Consider the following 19,011-nt stretch of genomic DNA (forward strand, 5'->3'; position numbering starts at 1 on the left):
GGTGTCTATGGGTCTCTGTGTGTCTCTATGTATCTCTATGGGTCTCTATGGGTCTCTATGTGTCTCTATGTGTCTCTATGTATCTCTATGGGTCTCTATGGGTGTCTATGGGTCTCTATGGGTCTCTATGGGTCTCTATGGGTGTCTATGGGTCTCTATGGGTCTCTATGGGTGTCTATGGGTCTCTATGGGTCTCTATGGGTCTCTGTGTGTCTCTATGGGTGTCTATGTGTCTCTATGGGTCTCTATGGGTCTCTATGGGTGTCTATGTATCTCTATGTATCTCTATGTGTCTCTATGGGTCTCTATGTATCTCTATAGGTCTTTATGTGTCTCTATGGGTCTCTATGTATCTCTATGGGTCTCTATGGGTCTCTATGTATCTCTATGGGTCTCTATGGGTCTCTATGTATCTCTATGTGTCTCTATGGGTCTCTATGTATCTCTATGTATCTCTATGGGTCTCTATGGGTCTCTATGGGTCTCTATGTATCTCGATGTATCTCTATGGGTCTCTATGGGTCTCTATGTGTCTCTATGTATCTCTATGGGTCTATATGGGTCTCTATGTATCTCTATGTATCTCTATGTATCTCTATGGGTCTCTATGGGTGTCTATGGGTCTCTATGTATCTCTATGGGTCTCTATGTATCTCTATGTATCTCTATGTATCTCTATGGGTCTCTATGGGTCTCTATGTGTCTCTATGTATCTCTATGGGTCTCTATGGGTGTCTATGTATCTCTATGTATCTCTATGTGTCTCTATGGGTCTCTATGGGTCTCTATGGGTCTCTATGTGTCTCTATGGGTCTCTATGGGTCTCTATGTGTCTCTATGTATCTCTATGTGTCTCTATGTGTCTCTATGGGTCTCTATGGGTCTCTGTGTATCTCTATGTATCTCTATGTATCTCTATGTGTCTCTATGGGTCTCTATGGGTCTCTATGGGTCTCTGTGTGTCTCTATGTATCTCTATGGGTCTCTATGGGTCTCTATGGGTGTCTATGGGTCTCTATGTATCTCTATGTGTCTCTATGGGTCTCTATGGGTCTCTATGGGTGTCTATGGGTCTCTATGGGTCTCTATGTGTCTCTATGGGTCTCTATGGGTGTCTATGGGTCTCTATGGGTCTCTATGGGTCTCTATGGGTGTCTATGGGTCTCTGTGTGTCTCTATGGGTCTCTATGGGTGTCTATGGGTCTCTATGGGTCTCTATGGGTCTCTATGGGTGTCTATGGGTCTCTGTGTGTCTCTATGGGTCTCTATGTGTCTCTATGTGTCTCTATGGGTCTCTGTGTGTCTCTATGGGTGTCTATGTGTCTCTATGGGTCTCTATGTATCTCTATGGGTCTCTATGGGTCTCTATGGGTCTCTGTGTGTCTCTATGGGTGTCTATGTGTCTCTATGGGTCTCTATGGGTGTCTATGGGTCTCTGTGTATCTCTATGTGTCTCTATGGGTCTCTATGGGTCTCTATGGGTCTCTGTGTGTCTCTATGGGTGTCTATGTGTCTCTATGGGTCTCTATGTATCTCTATGGGTCTCTATGGGTCTCTATGGGTCTCTGTGTGTCTCTATGGGTGTCTATGTGTCTCTATGGGTCTCTATGGGTGTCTATGGGTCTCTGTGTATCTCTATGTGTCTCTATGGGTCTCTATGGGTCTCTATGGGTCTCTGTGTGTCGCTATGGGTGTCTATGTGTCTCTATGGGTCTCTATGTATCTCTATGGGTCTCTATGGGTCTCTATGGGTCTCTGTGTGTCTCTATGGGTGTCTATGTGTCTCTATGGGTCTCTATGGGTGTCTATGGGTCTCTGTGTATCTCTATGTGTCTCTATGGGTCTCTATGGGTCTCTATGGGTCTCTGTGTGTCTCTATGGGTGTCTATGTGTCTCTATGGGTCTCTATGTATCTCTATGGGTCTCTATGGGTCTCTATGGGTCTCTGTGTGTCTCTATGGGTGTCTATGTGTCTCTATGGGTCTCTATGGGTCTCTATGGGTGTCTATGTATCTCTATGTATCTCTATGTGTCTCTATGGGTCTCTATGTATCTCTATAGGTCTTTATGTGTCTCTATGGGTCTCTATGTATCTCTATGGGTCTCTATGGGTCTCTATGTATCTCTATGGGTCTCTATGGGTCTCTATGTATCTCTATGTGTCTCTATGGGTCTCTATGTATCTCTATAGGTCTTTATGTGTCTCTATGTGTCTCTATGTATCTCTATGGGTCTCTATGGGTCTCTATGGGTCTCTATGTATCTCGATGTATCTCTATGGGTCTCTATGGGTCTCTATGAGTCTCTATGTATCTCTATGGGTCTATATGGGTCTCTATGTATCTCTATGTATCTCTATGGGTCTCTATGGGTGTCTATGGGTCTCTATGTATCTCTATGGGTCTCTATGTATCTCTATGTATCTCTATGTATCTCTATGGGTCTCTATGGGTCTCTATGTGTCTCTATGTATCTCTATGGGTCTCTATGGGTGTCTATGTATCTCTATGTATCTCTATGTGTCTCTATGGGTCTCTATGGGTCTCTATGGGTCTCTATGTGTCTCTATGGGTCTCTATGGGTCTCTATGTGTCTCTATGTATCTCTATGTGTCTCTATGTGTCTCTATGGGTCTCTATGGGTCTCTGTGTATCTCTATGTATCTCTATGTATCTCTATGTGTCTCTATGGGTCTCTATGGGTCTCTATGGGTCTCTGTGTGTCTCTATGTATCTCTATGGGTCTCTATGGGTCTCTATGGGTGTCTATGGGTCTCTATGTATCTCTATGTGTCTCTATGGGTCTCTATGGGTCTCTATGGGTGTCTATGGGTCTCTATGGGTCTCTATGTGTCTCTATGGGTCTCTATGGGTGTCTATGGGTCTCTATGGGTCTCTATGGGTCTCTATGGGTGTCTATGGGTCTCTATGTGTCTCTATGTGTCTCTATGTGTCTCTATGGGTCTCTATGGGTGTCTATGGGTCTCTGTGTGTCTCTATGTATCTCTATGGGTCTCTATGGGTCTCTATGTGTCTCTATGTATCTCTATGGGTCTCTATGTATCTCTATGTATCTCTATGGGTCTCTATGGGTGTCTATGGGTCTCTATGTATCTCTATGGGTCTCTATGTATCTCTATGTATCTCTATGGGTCTCTATGGGTCTCTATGTGTCTCTATGAATCTCTATGGGTCTCTATGGGTGTCTATGTATCTCTATGTATCTCTATGTGTCTCTATGGGTCTCTATGGGTCTCTATGGGTCTCTATGTGTCTCTATGGGTCTCTATGGGTCTCTATGTGTCTCTATGTATCTCTATGTGTCTCTATGTGTCTCTATGGGTCTCTATGGGTCTCTGTGTATCTCTATGTATCTCTATGTATCTCTATGTGTCTCTATGGGTCTCTATGGGTCTCTATGGGTCTCTGTGTGTCTCTATGTATCTCTATGGGTCTCTATGGGTCTCTATGGGTGTCTATGGGTCTCTATGTATCTCTATGTGTCTCTATGGGTCTCTATGGGTCTCTATGGGTGTCTATGGGTCTCTATGGGTCTCTATGTGTCTCTATGGGTCTCTATGGGTGTCTATGGGTCTCTATGGGTCTCTATGGGTCTCTATGGGTGTCTATGGGTCTCTATGTGTCTCTATGTGTCTCTATGTGTCTCTATGGGTCTCTATGGGTGTCTATGGGTCTCTGTGTGTCTCTATGTATCTCTATGGGTCTCTATGGGTCTCTATGTGTCTCTATGTGTCTCTATGTATCTCTATGGGTCTCTATGGGTGTCTATGGGTCTCTATGTATCTCTATGGGTCTCTATGTATCTATATGTATCTCTATGTATCTCTATGGGTCTCTATGGATCTCTATGTATCTCTATGTATCTCTATGTGTCTCTATGGGTCTCTATGGGTCTCTATGGGTCTCTATGTGTCTCTATGGGTCTCTATGGGTCTCTATGTGTCTCTATGTATCTCTATGTGTCTCTATGTGTCTCTATGGGTCTCTATGGGTCTCTGTGTATCTCTATGTATCTCTATGTATCTCTATGTGTCTCTATGGGTCTCTATGGGTCTCTATGGGTCTCTGTGTGTCTCTATGTATCTCTATGGGTCTCTATGGGTCTCTATGGGTGTCTATGGGTCTCTATGTATCTCTATGTGTCTCTATGGGTCTCTATGGGTCTCTATGGGTGTCTATGGGTCTCTATGGGTCTCTATGTGTCTCTATGGGTCTCTATGGGTGTCTATGGGTCTCTATGGGTCTCTATGGGTCTCTATGGGTGTCTATGGGTCTCTATGTGTCTCTATGTGTCTCTATGTGTCTCTATGGGTCTCTATGGGTGTCTATGGGTCTCTGTGTGTCTCTATGTATCTCTATGGGTCTCTATGGGTCTCTATGTGTCTCTATGTGTCTCTATGTATCTCTATGGGTCTCTATGGGTGTCTATGGGTCTCTATGGGTCTCTATGGGTCTCTATGGGTGTCTATGGGTCTCTATGGGTCTCTATGGGTGTCTATGGGTCTCTATGGGTCTCTATGGGTCTCTGTGTGTCTCTATGGGTCTCTATGGGTCTCTATGGGTGTCTATGGGTCTCTATGGGTCTCTATGTGTCTCTATGGGTCTCTATGGGTGTCTATGGGTCTCTATGGGTCTCTATGGGTGTCTATGTGTCTCTATGTGTCTCTATGTGTCTCTATAGGTCTCTATGTATCTCTATGTGTCTCTATGGGTCTCTATGTGTCTCTGTGTGTCTCTATGGGTCTCTATGGGTGTCTATGGGTCTCTATGGGTCTCTGTGTGTCTCTATGTGTCTCTATGTATCTCTATGGGTCTCTATGGGTCTCTATGGGTGTCTATGGGTCTCTATGGGTCTCTATGGGTCTCTATGGGTGTCTATGGGTCTCTATGGGTCTCTATGGGTGTCTATGGGTCTCTGTGTGATGCACTCGCCTTGTTCTTTATCCCCAGCAGCCTCTTGACCAGCTGCTTCACCTGGAAGAGAAAATCGCGACATTGTATAGTGTAGTGTGTAGTGTATAGTGTAGTGTATAGTGTAGTGTGTAGTGTAGTGTATAGTGTAGTGTATAGTGTAGTGTAGTGTATAGTGTATAGTGTAGTGTATAGTGTAGTGTATAGTGTAGTGTAGTGTATAGTGTAGTGTATAGTGTAGTGTATAGTGTAGTGTATAGTGTATAGTGTAGTGTAGTGTATAGTGTAGTGTATAGTGTAGTGTATAGTGTAGTGTATAGTGTAGTGTGTAGTGTAGTGTGTAGTGTATAGTGTATAGTGTAGTGTATAGTGTAGTGTATAGTGTAGTGTATAGTGTATAGTGTAGTGTATAGTGTAGTGTATAGTGTAGTGTATAGTGTATAGTGTAGTGTATAGTGTAGTGTATAGTGTAGTGTATAGTGTAGTGTATAGTGTAGTGTGTAGTGTAGTGTATAGTGTAGTGTATAGTGTAGTGTATAGTGTATAGTGTAGTGTATAGTGTAGTGTATAGTGTAGTGTATAGTGTAGTGTAGTAGTGTATAGTGTAGTGTGTAGTGTATAGTGTAGTGTATAGTGTAGTATAGTGTGTAGTGTAGTGTGTAGTGTATAGTGTAGTGTATAGTGTAGTGTATAGTGTAGTGTATAGTGTAGTGTAGTGTGTAGTGTATAGTGTAGTGTAGTAGTGTATAGTGTAGTATAGTGTGTAGTGTAGTGTGTAGTGTAGTGTATAGTGTAGTGTATAGTGTAGTGTATAGTGTAGTGTATAGTGTATAGTGTAGTAGTGTATAGTGTAGTGTGTAGTGTATAGTGTAGTGTAGTAGTGTAGTGTGTAGTGTAGTGTATAGTGTAGTGTATAGTGTAGTGTGTAGTGTAGTGTGTAGTGTAGTGTATAGTGTAGTGTATAGTGTAGTCGGTAGTGTATAGTGTAGTGTAGTAGTGTGTAGTGTAGTAGTGTATAGTGTAGTGTGTAGTGTAGTGTGTAGTGTATAGTGTAGTAGTGTAGTGTGTAGTAGTGTATAGTGTAGTGTGTAGTGTAGTGTGTAGTGTATAGTGTAGTGTAGTGTATAGTGTAGTAGTGTATAGTGTAGTGTAGTAGTGTATAGTGTAGTGTAGTGTGTAGTAGTGTATAGTGTAGTGTGTAGTGTAGTGTGTAGTGTATAGTGTGTAGTGTAGTGTATAGTGTATAGTGTAGTGTATAGTGTAGTAGTGTATAGTGTAGTAGTTTATAGTGTAGTAGTGTATAGTGTAGTGTAGTAGTGTATAGTGTAGTAGTGTATAGTGTAGTAGTGTATAGTGTAGTGTAGTAGTGTATAGTGTAGTAGTGTATAGTGTAGTAGTGTATATTGTAGTAGTGTATAGTGTAGTAGTGTAGTAGTGTATAGTGTAGTAGTGTATAGTGTAGTGTATAGTGTAGTAGTGTATAGTCTCGTAGTGTATAGTGTAGTAGTGTATAGTGTAGTAGTGTATAGTGTAGTGTATAGTGTATAGTGTAGTGTATAGTGTAGTAGTGTATAGTGTATAGTGTAGTAGTGTATAGTGTATAGTGTAGTGTATAGTGTAGTAGTGTATAGTGTAGTAGTGTATAGTGTAGTAGTGTATAGTGTAGTAGTGTATAGTGTAGTAGTGTATAGTGTATAGTGTAGTAGTGTATAGTGTAGTGTATAGTGTAGTAGTGTATAGTGTAGTGTATAGTGTAGCAGTGTATAGTGTAGTAGTGTATAGTGTAGTAGTGTATAGTGTAGTGTATAGTGCAGTGTATAGTGTAGTAGTGTATAGTGTATAGTGTAGTAGTGTATAGTGTAGTGTATAGTGTAGTAGTGTATAGTGTAGTAGTGTATAGTGTAGTAGTGTATAGTGTAGTAGTGTATAGTGTAGCAGTGTATAGTGTAGTAGTGTATAGTGTAGTAGTGTATAGTGTAGTGTATAGTGTAGTAGTGTATAGTGTAGTAGTGTATAGTGTAGTAGTGTATAGTGTAGTAGTGTATAGTGTAGTAGTGTATAGTGTAGTAGTGTATAGTGTAGTAGTGTATAGTGTAGTGTAGTAGTGTATAGTGTAGTAGTGTATAGTGTAGTGTATAGTGTAGTGTATAGTGTAGTAGTGTATAGTGTAGTGTATAGTGTAGTGTAGTAGTGTATAGTGTAGTGTGTAGTGTAGTGTATAGTGTAGTGTATATTGTATAGTGTAGTAGTGTATAGTGTAGTGTATAGTGTAGTGTATAGTGTAGTAGTGTGTAGTGTAGTGTATAGTGTAGTGTATAGTGTAGTGTGTAGTGTATAGTGTATAGTGTAGTGTATATTGTATAGTGTAGTAGTGTATAGTGTAGTGTATAGTGTAGTGTATAGTGTAGTAGTGTATAGTGTAGTGTATAGTGTAGTGTATAGTGTATAGTGTAGTAGTGTATAGTGTAGTAGTGTATAGTGTAGTAGTGTGTAGAGTATAGTGTATAGTGTAGTAGTGTATAGTGTAGTAGTGTATAGTGTAGTGTATAGTGTAGTGTAGTGTATAGTGTAGTGTATAGTGTAGTGTAGTGTATAGTGTAGTAGTGTATAGTGTAGTGTATAGTGTAGTAGTGTATAGTGTAGTAGTGTATAGTGTAGTAGTGTGTAGTGTATAGTGTAGTAGTGAAGTGTATAGTGTATAGTGTAGTAGTGTAGTAGTGTATAGTGTAGTAGTGTATAGTGTAGTAGTGTATAGTGTAGTAGTGTAGTAGTGTATAGTGTAGTAGTGTATAGTGTAGTGTATAGTGTAGTAGTGTATAGTGTAGTAGTGTATAGTGTAGTAGTGTATAGTGTAGTGTATAGTGTAGTGTATAGTGTAGTAGTGTATAGTGTAGTAGTGTATAGTGTATAGTGTAGTAGTGAAGTGTATAGTGTATAGTGTAGTAGTGTATAGTGTAGCAGTGTATAGTGTAGTAGTGTATAGTGTAGTAGTGTAGTAGTGTATAGTGTAGTAGTGTATAGTGTAGTGTAGTAGTGTATAGTGTAGTAGTGTATAGTGTAGTGTATAGTGTAGTGTATAGTGTAGTAGTGTATAGTGTAGTGTGTAGTGTAGTGTATAATGTAGTGTAGTAGTGTATAGTGTAGTGTGTAGTGTAGTTTATAGTGTAGTGTGTAGTGTATAGTGTATAGTGTAGTGTATATTGTATAGTGTAGTAGTGTATAGTGTAGTGTATAGTGTAGTGTATAGTGTAGTGCAGTGTATAGTGTAGTAGTGTAAAGTGTAGTAGTGTATAGTGTAGTGTATAGTGTAGTAGTGTATATTGTAGTGTATAGTGTGTAGTGTGTAGTGTAGTGTATAGTGTAGTGTATAGTGTAGTAGTGTATAGTGTAGTAGTGTATAGTGTAGTAGTGTGTAGTGTATAGTGTAGTGTGTAGTGTAGTGTATAGTGTAGTAGTGTAAAGTGTAGTAGTGTATTGTGTAGTGTATAGTGTAGTAGTGTATAGTGTAGTGTATAGTGTAGTGTATAGTGTAGTAGTGTATAGTGTAGTGTATAGTGTAGTAGTGTATAGTGTAGTAGTGTATTGTGTAGTGTATAGTGTAGTAGTGTATAGTGTAGTGTAGTAGTGTATAGTGTAGTGTATAGTGTAGTGTATAGTGTAGTAGTGAATAGTGTAGTGTATAGTGTAGTGTGTAGTGTATAGTGTAGTAGTGTATAGTGTAGAGTATAGTGTAGTGTAGTAGTGTATAGTGTAGTGTATAGTGTAGTTTATAGTGTAGTGTATAGTGTAGTGTAGTAGTGTAGTGTGTAGTGTGTAGTGTATAGTGTAGTGTGTAGTGTATAGTGTAGTGTAGCGTGTAGTGTAGTGTGTAGTGTATAGTGTAGTAGTGTATAGTGTAGTAGTGTATAGTGTAGTGTATAGTGTAGTGTGTAGAGTATAGTGTATAGTGTAGTAGTGTATAGTGTAGTAGTGTATAATGTAGTAGTGTATAGTGTAGTGTGTAGAGTATAGTGTATAGTGTAGTAGTGTATAGTGTAGTAGTGTATAGTGTAGTGTAGTAGTGTATAGTTTAGTGTAGTAGTGTATAGTGTAGTGTAGTAGTGTGTAGTGTAGTGTATAGTGTAGTAGTGTATAGTGTATAGTGTAGTGTAGTAGTGTATAGTGTAGTGTAGTGTATAGTGTAGTGTGTAGTGTAGTGTGTAGTGTATAGTGTAGTGTGTTAGTGTGTAGTGTATAGTGTAGTTGTGTAGTAGTGTAGTAGTGTAGTGTAGTGTATAGTGTAGTGTAGTGTATAGTGTGTAGTGTAATGTGTAGTGTAGTAGTGTATAGTGTAGTGTGTTAGCGTGTAGTGTATAGTGTAGTTGTGTAGTAGTGTAGTAGTGTATAGTGTAGTGTAGTGTATAGTGTGTAGTGTAATGTGTAGTGTAGTAGTGTATAGTGTAGTGTGTTAGCGTGTAGTGTATAGTGTAGTTGTGTAGTAGTGTAGTAGTGTATAGTGTAGAGTATAGTGTAGTGTAGTAGTGTATAGTGTAGTGTGTAGTGTATAGTGTAGTGTAGTGTGTAGTGTATAGTGTAGTAGTGTATAGTGTAGTAGTGTATAGTGTAGTGTGTAGTGTATAGTGTAGTGTGTAGTGTATAGTGTAGTAGTGTATAGTGTAGTAGTGTATAGTGTAGTAGTGTATAGTGTAGTGTAGTAGTGTATAGTGTAGTAGTGTATAGTGTAGTAGTGTATAGTGTATAGTGTAGTGTGTAGTGTATAGTGTATAGTGTAGTGTATAGTGTAGTGTAGTGTATAGTGTAGTAGTGTATAGTGTAGTAGTGTATAGAGTAGTGTATAGTGTATAGTGTAGTGTAGTAGTGTGTAGTGTAGTGTATAGTGTAGTAGTGTATAGTGTAGTAGTGTATAGTGTAGTGTATAGTGTATAGTGTAGTGTAGTAGTGTATAGTGTAGTGTATAGTGTAGTGTGTAGTGTAGTGTGTAGTGTATAGTGTAGTGTGTTAGTGTGTAGTGTATAGTGTAGTTGTGTAGTAGTGTAGTAGTGTATAGTGTAGTGTAGTGTATAGTGTGTAGTGTAATGTGTAGTGTAGTAGTGTATAGTGTAGTGTGTTAGCGTGTAGTGTATAGTGTAGTTGTGTAGTAGTGTAGTAGTGTATAGTGTAGTGTAGTGTATAGTGTAGAGTATAGTGTAGTGTAGTAGTGTATAGTGTAGTGTGTAGTGTATAGTGTAGTGTAGTGTGTAGTGTATAGTGTAGTAGTGTATAGTGTAGTAGTGTATAGTGTAGTGTGTAGTGTATAGTGTAGTGTGTAGTGTATAGTGTAGTAGTGTATAGTGTAGTAGTGTATAGTGTAGTAGTGTATAGTGTAGTGTAGTAGTGTATAGTGTAGTAGTGTATAGTGTAGTAGTGTATAGTGTATAGTGTATTGTGTAGTGTATAGTGTATAGTGTAGTGTATAGTGTAGTGTAGTGTATAGTGTAGTAGTGTATAGTGTAGTAGTGTATAGAGTAGTGTATAGTGTAGTGTAGTAGTGTAGTGTGTAGTGTATAGTGTAGTAGTGTATAGTGTAGTAGTGTATAGTGTAGTGTATAGTGTAGTAGTGTATAGTGTAGTGTAGTAGTGTAGTGTGTAGTGTATAGTGTAGTGTGTAGTGTAGTGTGTAGTGTAGAGTGTAGTGTATAGTGTAGTGTATTGTTTAGTGTATAGTGTAGTGTATAGTGTAGTGTAGTGTGTAGTGTAGTGTATAGTGTAGTAGTGTATAGTGTAGTAGTGTATAGTGTGTAGTGTATTGTGTAGTGTAGTGTATAGTGCAGTGTATAGTGTAGTGTAGTAGTGTAGTGTATAGTGTAGTGTGTAGTGTAATGTAGTAGTGTTTAGTGTAGTGTAGTAGTGTTTAGTGTAGTGTAGTAGTGTATAGTGTAGTGTAGTAGTGTATAGTGTATTGTGTAGTGTATAGTGTAGTGTAGTAGTGTGTAGTGTAGTGTATAGTGTAGTAGTGTATAGTGTATAGTGTAGTGTGTAGTGTAGTGTAGTAGTGTTTAGTGTAGTGTAGTAGTGTATAGTGTAGTGTAGTAGTGTATAGTGTAGTGTATAGTGTAGTGTAGTAGTGTGTAGTGTAGTGTATAGTGTAGTAGTGTATAGTGTATAGTGTAGTGTGTAGTGTAGTGTATAGTGTAGTGTGTAGTGTAGTGTGTAGTGTATAGTGTAGTGTGTTAGTGTGTAGTGTATAGTGTAGTTGTGTAGTAGTGTAGTAGTGTAGTAGTGTATAGTGTAGTGTAGTGTATAGTGTGTAGTGTAATGTGTAGTGTAGTAGTGTATAGTGTAATGTGTTAGCGTGTAGTGTATAGTGTAGTTGTGTAGTAGTGTAGTAGTGTATAGTGTAGTGTATAGTGTAGAGTATAGTGTAGTGTAGTAGTGTATAGTGTAGTAGTGTATAGTGTATAGTGTAGTGTGTAGTGTATAGTGTATAGTGTAGTGTATAGTGTAGTGTAGTGTGTAGTGTATAGTGTAGTAGTGTATAGTGTAGTAGTGTATAGTGTAGTGTAGTAGTGAATAGTGTAGTAGTGAATAGTGTAGTAGTGTATAGTGTAGCAGTGTATAGTGTAGTAGTGTATAGTGTAGTAGTGTATAGTGTAGTAGTGTAGTAGTGTATAGTGTAGTAGTGTATAGTGTAGTGTATAGTGTAGTGTATAGTGTAGTGTATAGTGTAGTGTAGTGTATAGTGTATTGTAGTGTATAGTGTATTGTAGTGTATAGTGTAGTGTAGTAGTGTGGTGTAGTGTGTAGTGTAAAGTGTAGTGTGTAGTGTAGTGTAGTGTGTAGTGTAGTGTAGTAGTGTAGTGTGTAGTGTATAGTGTAGTGTAGCGTGTAGTGTAGTGTATTGTGTAGTGTATAGTGTAGTGTATAGTGTAGTGTATAGTGTAGTAGTGTATAGTGTAGTAGTGTAGTAGTGTATAGTGTAGTAGTGTATAGTGTAGTGTATAGTGTAGTGTATAGTGTAGTGTATAGTGTAGTGTAGTGTATAGTGTATTGTAGTGTATTGTAGTGTATAGTGTAGTGTAGTAGTGTAGTGTATAGTGTAGTGTATTGTGTAGTGTGTAGTGTAGTGTATAGTGTAGTAGTGTATAGTGTATAGTGTAGTGTAGTAGTGTATAGTGTAGTGTATAGTGTAGTGTGTAGTGTAGTGTGTTAGTGTGTAGTGTATAGTGTAGTTGTGTAGTAGTGTAGTAGTGTAGTGTAGTGTATAGTGTAGTGTAGTGTATAGTGTGTAGTGTAATGTGTAGTGTAGTAGTGTATAGTGTAGTGTGTTAGCGTGTAGTGTATAGTGTAGTTGTGTAGTAGTGTAGTAGTGTATAGTGTAGTGTAGTGTATAGTGTGTAGTGTAATGTGTAGTGTAGTAGTGTATAGTGTAGTGTGTTAGCGTGTAGTGTATAGTGTAGTTGTGTAGTAGTGTAGTAGTGTGTAGTGTAGTGTATAGTGTAGAGTATAGTGTAGTGTAGTAGTGTATAGTGTAGTGTGTAGTGTAGTAGTGTATAGTGTAGTAGTGTATAGTGTAGTAGTGTATAGTGTAGTGTGTAGTGTATAGTGTAGTGTGTAGTGTATAGTGTAGTAGTGTATAGTGTAGTAGTGTATAGTGTAGTAGTGTATAGTGTAGTGTAGTAGTGTATAGTGTAGTAGTGTATAGTGTAGTAGTGTATAGTGTATAGTGTAGTGTGTAGTGTATAGTGTATAGTGTAGTGTATAGTGTAGTGTAGTGTATAGTGTAGTAGTGTATAGTGTAGTAGTGTATAGAGTAGTGTATAGTGTATAGTGTAGTGTAGTAGTGTGTAGTGTAGTGTATAGTGTAGTAGTGTATAGTGTAGTGTAGTAGTGTATAGTGTAGTGTAGTGTATAGTGTATAGTGTAGTGTGTTAGTGTGTAGTGTATAGTGTAGTTGTGTAGTAGTGTAGTAGTGTATAGTGTAGTGTAGTGTATAGTGTGTAGTGTAATGTGTAGTGTAGTAGTGTATAGTGTATAGTGTAATGTGTTAGCGTGTAGTGTATAGTGTAGTTGTGTAGTAGTGTAGTAGTGTATAGTGTAGTGTAGTGTATAGTGTAGAGTATAGTGTAGTGTAGTAGTGTATAGTGTAGTGTGTAGTGTATAGTGTAGTGTAGTGTGTAGTGTATAGTGTAGTAGTGTATAGTGTAGTAGTGTATAGTGTAGTGTGTAGTGTATAGTGTAGTGTGTAGTGTATAGTGTAGTAGTGTATAGTGTAGTAGTGTATAGTGTAGTAGTGTATAGTGTAGTGTAGTAGTGTATAGTGTAGTAGTGTATAGTGTAGTAGTGTATAGTGTATAGTGTAGTGTATAGTGTATAGTGTAGTGTATAGTGTAGTGTAGTGTATAGTGTAGTAGTGTATAGTCTAGTAGTGTATAGAGTAGTGTATAGTGTAGTGTAGTAGTGTAGTGTGTAGTGTATAGTGTAGTAGTGTATAGTGTAGTAGTGTATAGTGTAGTGTATAGTGTAGTAGTGTATAGTGTAGTGTAGTAGTGTAGTGTGTAGTGTATAGTGTAGTGTGTAGTGTAGTGTGTAGTGTAGAGTGTAGAGTGTAGTGTAGTGTATTGTGTAGTGTATAGTGTAGTGTATAGTGTAGTGTAGTGTGTAGTGTAGTGTATAGTGTAGTAGTGTATAGTATAGTAGTGTATAGTGTGTAGTGTATTGTGTAGTGTAGTGTATAGTGTAGTGTATAGTGCAGTGTATAGTGTAGTGTAGTAGTGTAGTGTATAGTGTAGTGTGTAGTGTAGTGTAGTAGTGTTTAGTGTAGTGTAGTAGTGTATAGTGTAGTGTAGTAGTGTATAGTGTATTGTGTAGTGTATAGTGTAGTGTAGTAGTGTGTAGTGTAGTGTATAGTGTAGTGTGTAGTGTAGTGTAGTAGTGTTTAGTGTAGTGTAGTAGTGTATAGTGTAGTGTAGTAGTGTATAGTGTAGTGTTGTGTATAGTGTAGTGTGTAGTGTAGTGTATAGTGTATAGTGTAGTGTAGTAGTGTATAGTGTAGTGTAGTAGTGTATAGTGTAGTGTAGTAGTGTATAGTGTAGGTTAGTAGTGTGTAGTGTATAGTGTAGTGTATAGTGTAGTGTAGTAGTGTATAGTGTAGTAGTGTATAGTGTAGTAGTGTATAGTGTATAGTGTAGTGTATAGTGTAGTAGTGTATAGTGTAGTAGTGTATAGTGTAGTAGTGTATAGTGTATAGTGTAGTGTGTAGTGTAGTGTATAGTGTAGTGTGTAGTGTAGTGTGTAGTGTATAGTGTAGTGTGTTAGTGTGTAGTGTATAGTGTAGTTGTGTAGTAGTGTAGTAGTGTATAGTGTAGTGTAGTGTATAGTGTAGTGTATAGTGTAATGTGTTAGCGTGTAGTGTATAGTGTAGTTGTGTAGTAGTGTAGTAGTGTATAGTGTAGTGTAGAGTATAGTGTAGTGTAGTAGTGTATAGTGTAGTGTGTAGTGTATAGTGTAGTAGTGTATAGTGTAGTAGTGTATAGTGTAGTGTGTAGTGTATAGTGTAGTGTGTAGTGTATAGTGTAGTAGCGTATAGTGTAGTAGTGTATAGTGTAGTAGTGTATAGTGTAGTGTAGTAGTGTATAGTGTAGTAGTGTATAGTGTAGTAGTGTATAGTGTATAGTGTAGTGTGTAGTGTATAGTGTATAGTGTAGTGTATAGTGTAGTGTAGTGTGTAGTGTATAGTGTAGTAGTGTATAGTGTAGTAGTGTATAGTGTAGTAGTGTATAGTGTAGTGTATAGTGTAGTGTATAGTGTAGTAGTGTATAGTGTAGTGTATAGTGTAGTAGTGTATAGTGTAGTGTAGTAGTGTAGTGTGTAGTGTATAGTGTAGTGTGTAGTGTATAGTGTAGTGTATAGTGTAGTGTAGTGTGTAGTGTATAGTGTAGTAGTGTATAGTGTAGTAGTGTATAGTGTAGTGTAGTGTAGTAGTGAATAGTGTAGTAGTGAATAGTGTAGTAGTGTATAGTGTAGTAGTGTATAGTGTAGTAGTGTATAGTGTAGTAGTGTATAGTGTAGTGTAGCAGTGTATAGTGTAGTAGTGTATAGTGTAGTAGTGTATAGTGTAGTAGTGTAGTAGTGTACAGTGTAGTAGTGTATAGTGTAGTGTATAGTGTAGTGTATAGTGTAGTGTATAGTGTAGTGTAGTGTATAGTGTATTGTAGTGTATAGTGTATTGTAGTGTATAGTGTAGTGTAGTAGTGTGGTGTAGTGTGTAGTGTAAAGTGTAGTGTGTAGTGTAGTGTAGTGTGTAGTGTAGTGTATAGTGTAGTGTAGTAGTGTGGTGTGTAGTGTAGTGTGTAGTGTGTAGTGTAGTAGTGTAGTGTATAGTGTAGTGTATTGTGTAGTGTATAGTGTAGTGTATAGTGTAGTGTATAGTGTAGTAGTGTATAGTGTAGTAGTGTAGTAGTGTATAGTGTAGTAGTGTATAGTGTAGTGTATAGTGTAGTGTATAGTGTAGTGTATAGTGTAGTGTAGTGTATAGTGTATTGTAGTGTATAGTGTATTGTAGTGTATAGTGTAGTGTAGTAGTGTAGTGTATAGTGTAGTGTATTGTGTAGTGTATAGTGTAGTAGTGTATAGTGTAGTAGTGTATAGTGTGTAGTGTATTGTGTAGTGTAGTGTATAGTGTAGTGTATAGTGCAGTGTATAGTGTAGTAGTGTATAGTGTAGTCTGTAGTGTAGTGTATAGTGTAGTGTGTAGTGTAGTAGTGTATAGTGTAGTGTATAGTGTAGTGTATAGTGTAGTGTAGTAGTGTGGTGTGTAGTGTAGTGTGTAGTGTAGTGTGTAGTGTAGTAGTGTAGTGTATAGTGTAGTGTATAGAGTAGTGTATAGTGTAGTGTAGTGTGTAGTGTAGTGTAGAGTGTAGTGTATAGTGTAGTAGTGTATAGTGTGTAGTGTATAGTGTAGTGTAGTGTGTAGTGTAGTGTGTAGTGTAGTGTATAGTGTAGTGTATAGTGTAGTGTATAGTGCAGTGTATAGTGTAGTGTGTAGTGTAGTAGTGTAGTGTATAGTGTAGTGTATAGTGTAGTAGTGTATAGTGTAGTGTAGTAGTGTAGTGTGTAGTGTATAGTGTAGTGTGTAGTGTATAGTGTATAGTGTAGTGTATAGTGTAGTGTAGTGTGTAGTGTATAGTGTAGTAGTGTATAGTGTAGTAGTGTATAGTGTAGTGTAGTGTAGTAGTGAATAGTGTAGTAGTGAATAGTGTAGTGTAGTGTAGTAGTGTATAGTGTAGTAGTGTATAGTGTAGTGTAGTAGTGTATAGTGTAGTAGTGTATAGTGTAGTAGTGTATAGTGTAGTAGTGTATAGTGTGTAGTGTAGAGTGTAGTGTATAGTATAGTGTATAGTGTAGTGTAGTGTATAGTGTATAGTGTAGTAGTGTATAGTGTAGTGTATAGTGTAGTAGTGTATAGTGTAGTAGTGTATAGTGTAGTGTAGTAGTGTATAGTGTAGTAGTGTATAGTGTAGTAGTGTATAGTGTAGTAGTGTATAGTGTAGTAGTGTATAGTGTAGTAGTCTAGTAGTGTATAGTGTAGTAGTGTATAGTGTAGTGTATAGTGTAGTGTATAGTGTAGTGTATAGTGTAGTGTATAGTGTATTGTAGTGTATAGTGTAGTGTAGTAGTGTGGTGTAGTGTGTAGTGTAAAGTGTAGTTTGTAGTGTAGTGTAGTGTGTAGTGTAGTGTATAGTGTAGTGTAGTAGTGTGGTGTGTAGTGTAGTGTGTAGTGTGTAGTGTAGTAGTGTAGTGTATAGTGTAGTGTATATTGTAGTAGTGTATAGTGTAGTAGTGTATAGTGTAGTAGTGTATAGTGTAGTAGTGAATAGTGTAGTAGTGTATAGTGTAGTAGTGTATAGTGTAGTAGTGTATAGTGTAGTAGTGTATAGTGTAGTGTAGCAGTGTATAGTGTAGTAGTGTATAGTGTAGTAGTGTATAGTGTAGTAGTCTAGTAGTGTATAGTGTAGTAGTGTATAGTGTAGTGTATAGTGTAGTGTATAGTGTAGTGTATAGTGTAGTGTTGTGTATAGTGTAGTGTATAGTGTAGTGTAGTAGTGTGGTGTGTAGTGTAGTGTAGTGTGTAGTGTAGTAGTGTAGTGTATAGTGTAGTGTATAGAGTAGTGTATAGTGTAGTGTAGTGTGTAGTGTAGTGTGTAGTGTAGTGTATAGTGTAGTAGTGTATAGTGTGTAGTGTATAGTGTAGTGTATAGTGTAGTGTATAGTGGAGTGTGTAGTGTAGTGTGTAGTGTAGTGTATAGTGTAGTGTAGTGTGTAATGTAGTGTGTAGTGTGTAGTGTAGTAGTGTATAGTGTAGTTTAGTGTGTAGTAGTGTATAGGGTAGTAGTGTATAGTGTAGTGTATAGTGTAGTGTGTAGTGTAGTGTATAGTGTAGTGTATAGTGTAGTGTAGTGTATAGTAGTGTGTATTGTATAGTGTAGTGTAGTGTATAGTGTAGTGTATAGTGTAGTGTATAGTGTAGTGTAGTAGTGTAGTAGTGTAGTGTAGTGTGTAGTGTAGTGTAGTGTACAGTGTAGTGTAGTGTATAGTGTAGTGTATAGTGTAGTGTATAGTGTAGTGTAGTGTATAGTGTAGTGTGTAGTGTAGTGTACAGTGTAGTGTAGTGTGTAGTGTAGAGTGTAGTAGTGTAGTGTATAGTGTAGTGTATATTGTAGTAGTGTATAGTGTAGTAGTGTATAGTGTAGTAGTGTATAGTGTAGTAGTGAATAGTGTAGTAGTGTATAGTGTAGTAGTGTATAGTGTAGTAGTGTATAGTGTAGTAGTGTATAGTGTAGTGTAGCAGTGTATAGTGTAGTAGTGTATAGTGTAGTAGTGTATAGTGTAGTAGTCTAGTAGTGTATAGTGTAGTAGTGTATAGTGTAGTGTATAGTGTAGTGTATAGTGTAGTGTTGTGTATAGTGTAGTGTATAGTGTAGTGTAGTAGTGTGGTGTGTAGTGTAGTGTAGTGTGTAGTGTAGTAGTGTAGTGTATAGTGTAGTGTATAGAGTAGTGTATAGTGTAGTGTAGTGTGTTGTGTAGTGTGTAGTGTAGTGTATAGTGTAGTAGTGTATAGTGTGTAGTGTATAGTGTAGTGTATAGTGTAGTGTATAGTGGAGTGTGTAGTGTAGTGTGTAGTGTAGTGTATAGTGTAGTGTAGTGTGTAATGTAGTGTGTAGTGTGTAGTGTAGTAGTGTATAGTGTAGTTTAGTGTGTAGTAGTGTATAGGGTAGTAGTGTATAGTGTAGTGTATAGTGTAGTGTGTAGTGTAGTGTATAGTGTAGTGTATAGTGTAGTGTAGTGTATAGTAGTGTGTATTGTATAGTGTAGTGTAGTGTATAGTGTAGTGTATAGTGTAGTGTATAGTGTAGTGTAGTAGTGTAGTAGTGTAGTGTAGTGTGTAGTGTAGTGTAGTGTACAGTGTAGTGTAGTGTATAGTGTAGTGTATAGTGTAGTGTATAGTGTAGTGTAGTGTATAGTGTAGTGTGTAGTGTAGTGTACAGTGTAGTGTAGTGTGTAGTGTAGAGTGTAGTGTAGTGTATAGTGTAGTGTAGTGTATAGTGTAGTGTATAGTGTAGTGTAGTGTGTAGTGTAGTGTGTAGTGTAGTGTATAGTGTAGTGTATAGTGTAGTGTATAGTGTAGTGTATAGTGTAGTGTAGTGTGTAGTGTATAGTGTAGTGTATAGTGTTGTAGTGTGTAGTGTAGTGTGTAGTGTAGTGTATAGTGTAGTGTATAGTGTAGTAGTGTATAGTGTGTAGTGTAGTGTATAGAGTAGTGTATAGTGTAGTGTAGTGTGTAGTGTAGTGTGTAGTGTAGTGTATAGTGTAGTAGTGTATAGTGTGTAGTGTATAGTGTAGTGTATAGTGTAGTGTGTAGTGTATAGTGGAGTGTGTAGTGTAGTGTGTAGTGTAGTGTATAGTGTAGTGTAGTGTGTAATGTAGTGTGTAGTGTGTAGTGTAGTAGTGTATAGTGTAGTTTAGTGTGTAGTAGTGTATAGGGTAGTAGTGTATAGTGTAGTGTATAGTGTAGTGTGTAGTGTAGTGTATAGTGTAGTGTATA

At 37.6% G+C, this 19,011-nt stretch overlaps 1 protein-coding gene across 1 annotated transcript in view; it reads right to left on the minus strand.

Moving 5' to 3' along the window:
• The window catches only part of LOC144740831 (adhesion G-protein coupled receptor F3-like), a gene marked incomplete at its 5' end in the record, with an annotated part of 73,290 nt that overhangs the window by 12,668 nt on the left and 41,611 nt on the right, over nt 1-19,011 (minus strand). Inside the window, one exon of the mRNA XM_078623555.1 lies at nt 4,953-4,994. Within this exon, the coding sequence (XP_078479681.1) occupies nt 4,953-4,994 (42 nt within the window). The remainder of the gene's footprint in view (nt 1-4,952; nt 4,995-19,011) is intronic.

Source organism: Lampetra planeri, unplaced genomic scaffold (assembly GCF_965212315.1).
Source record: "Lampetra planeri unplaced genomic scaffold, kcLamPlan1.2.h2 scaffold_312, whole genome shotgun sequence".
Classification (NCBI taxonomy): domain Eukaryota; kingdom Metazoa; phylum Chordata; class Hyperoartia; order Petromyzontiformes; family Petromyzontidae; genus Lampetra; species Lampetra planeri.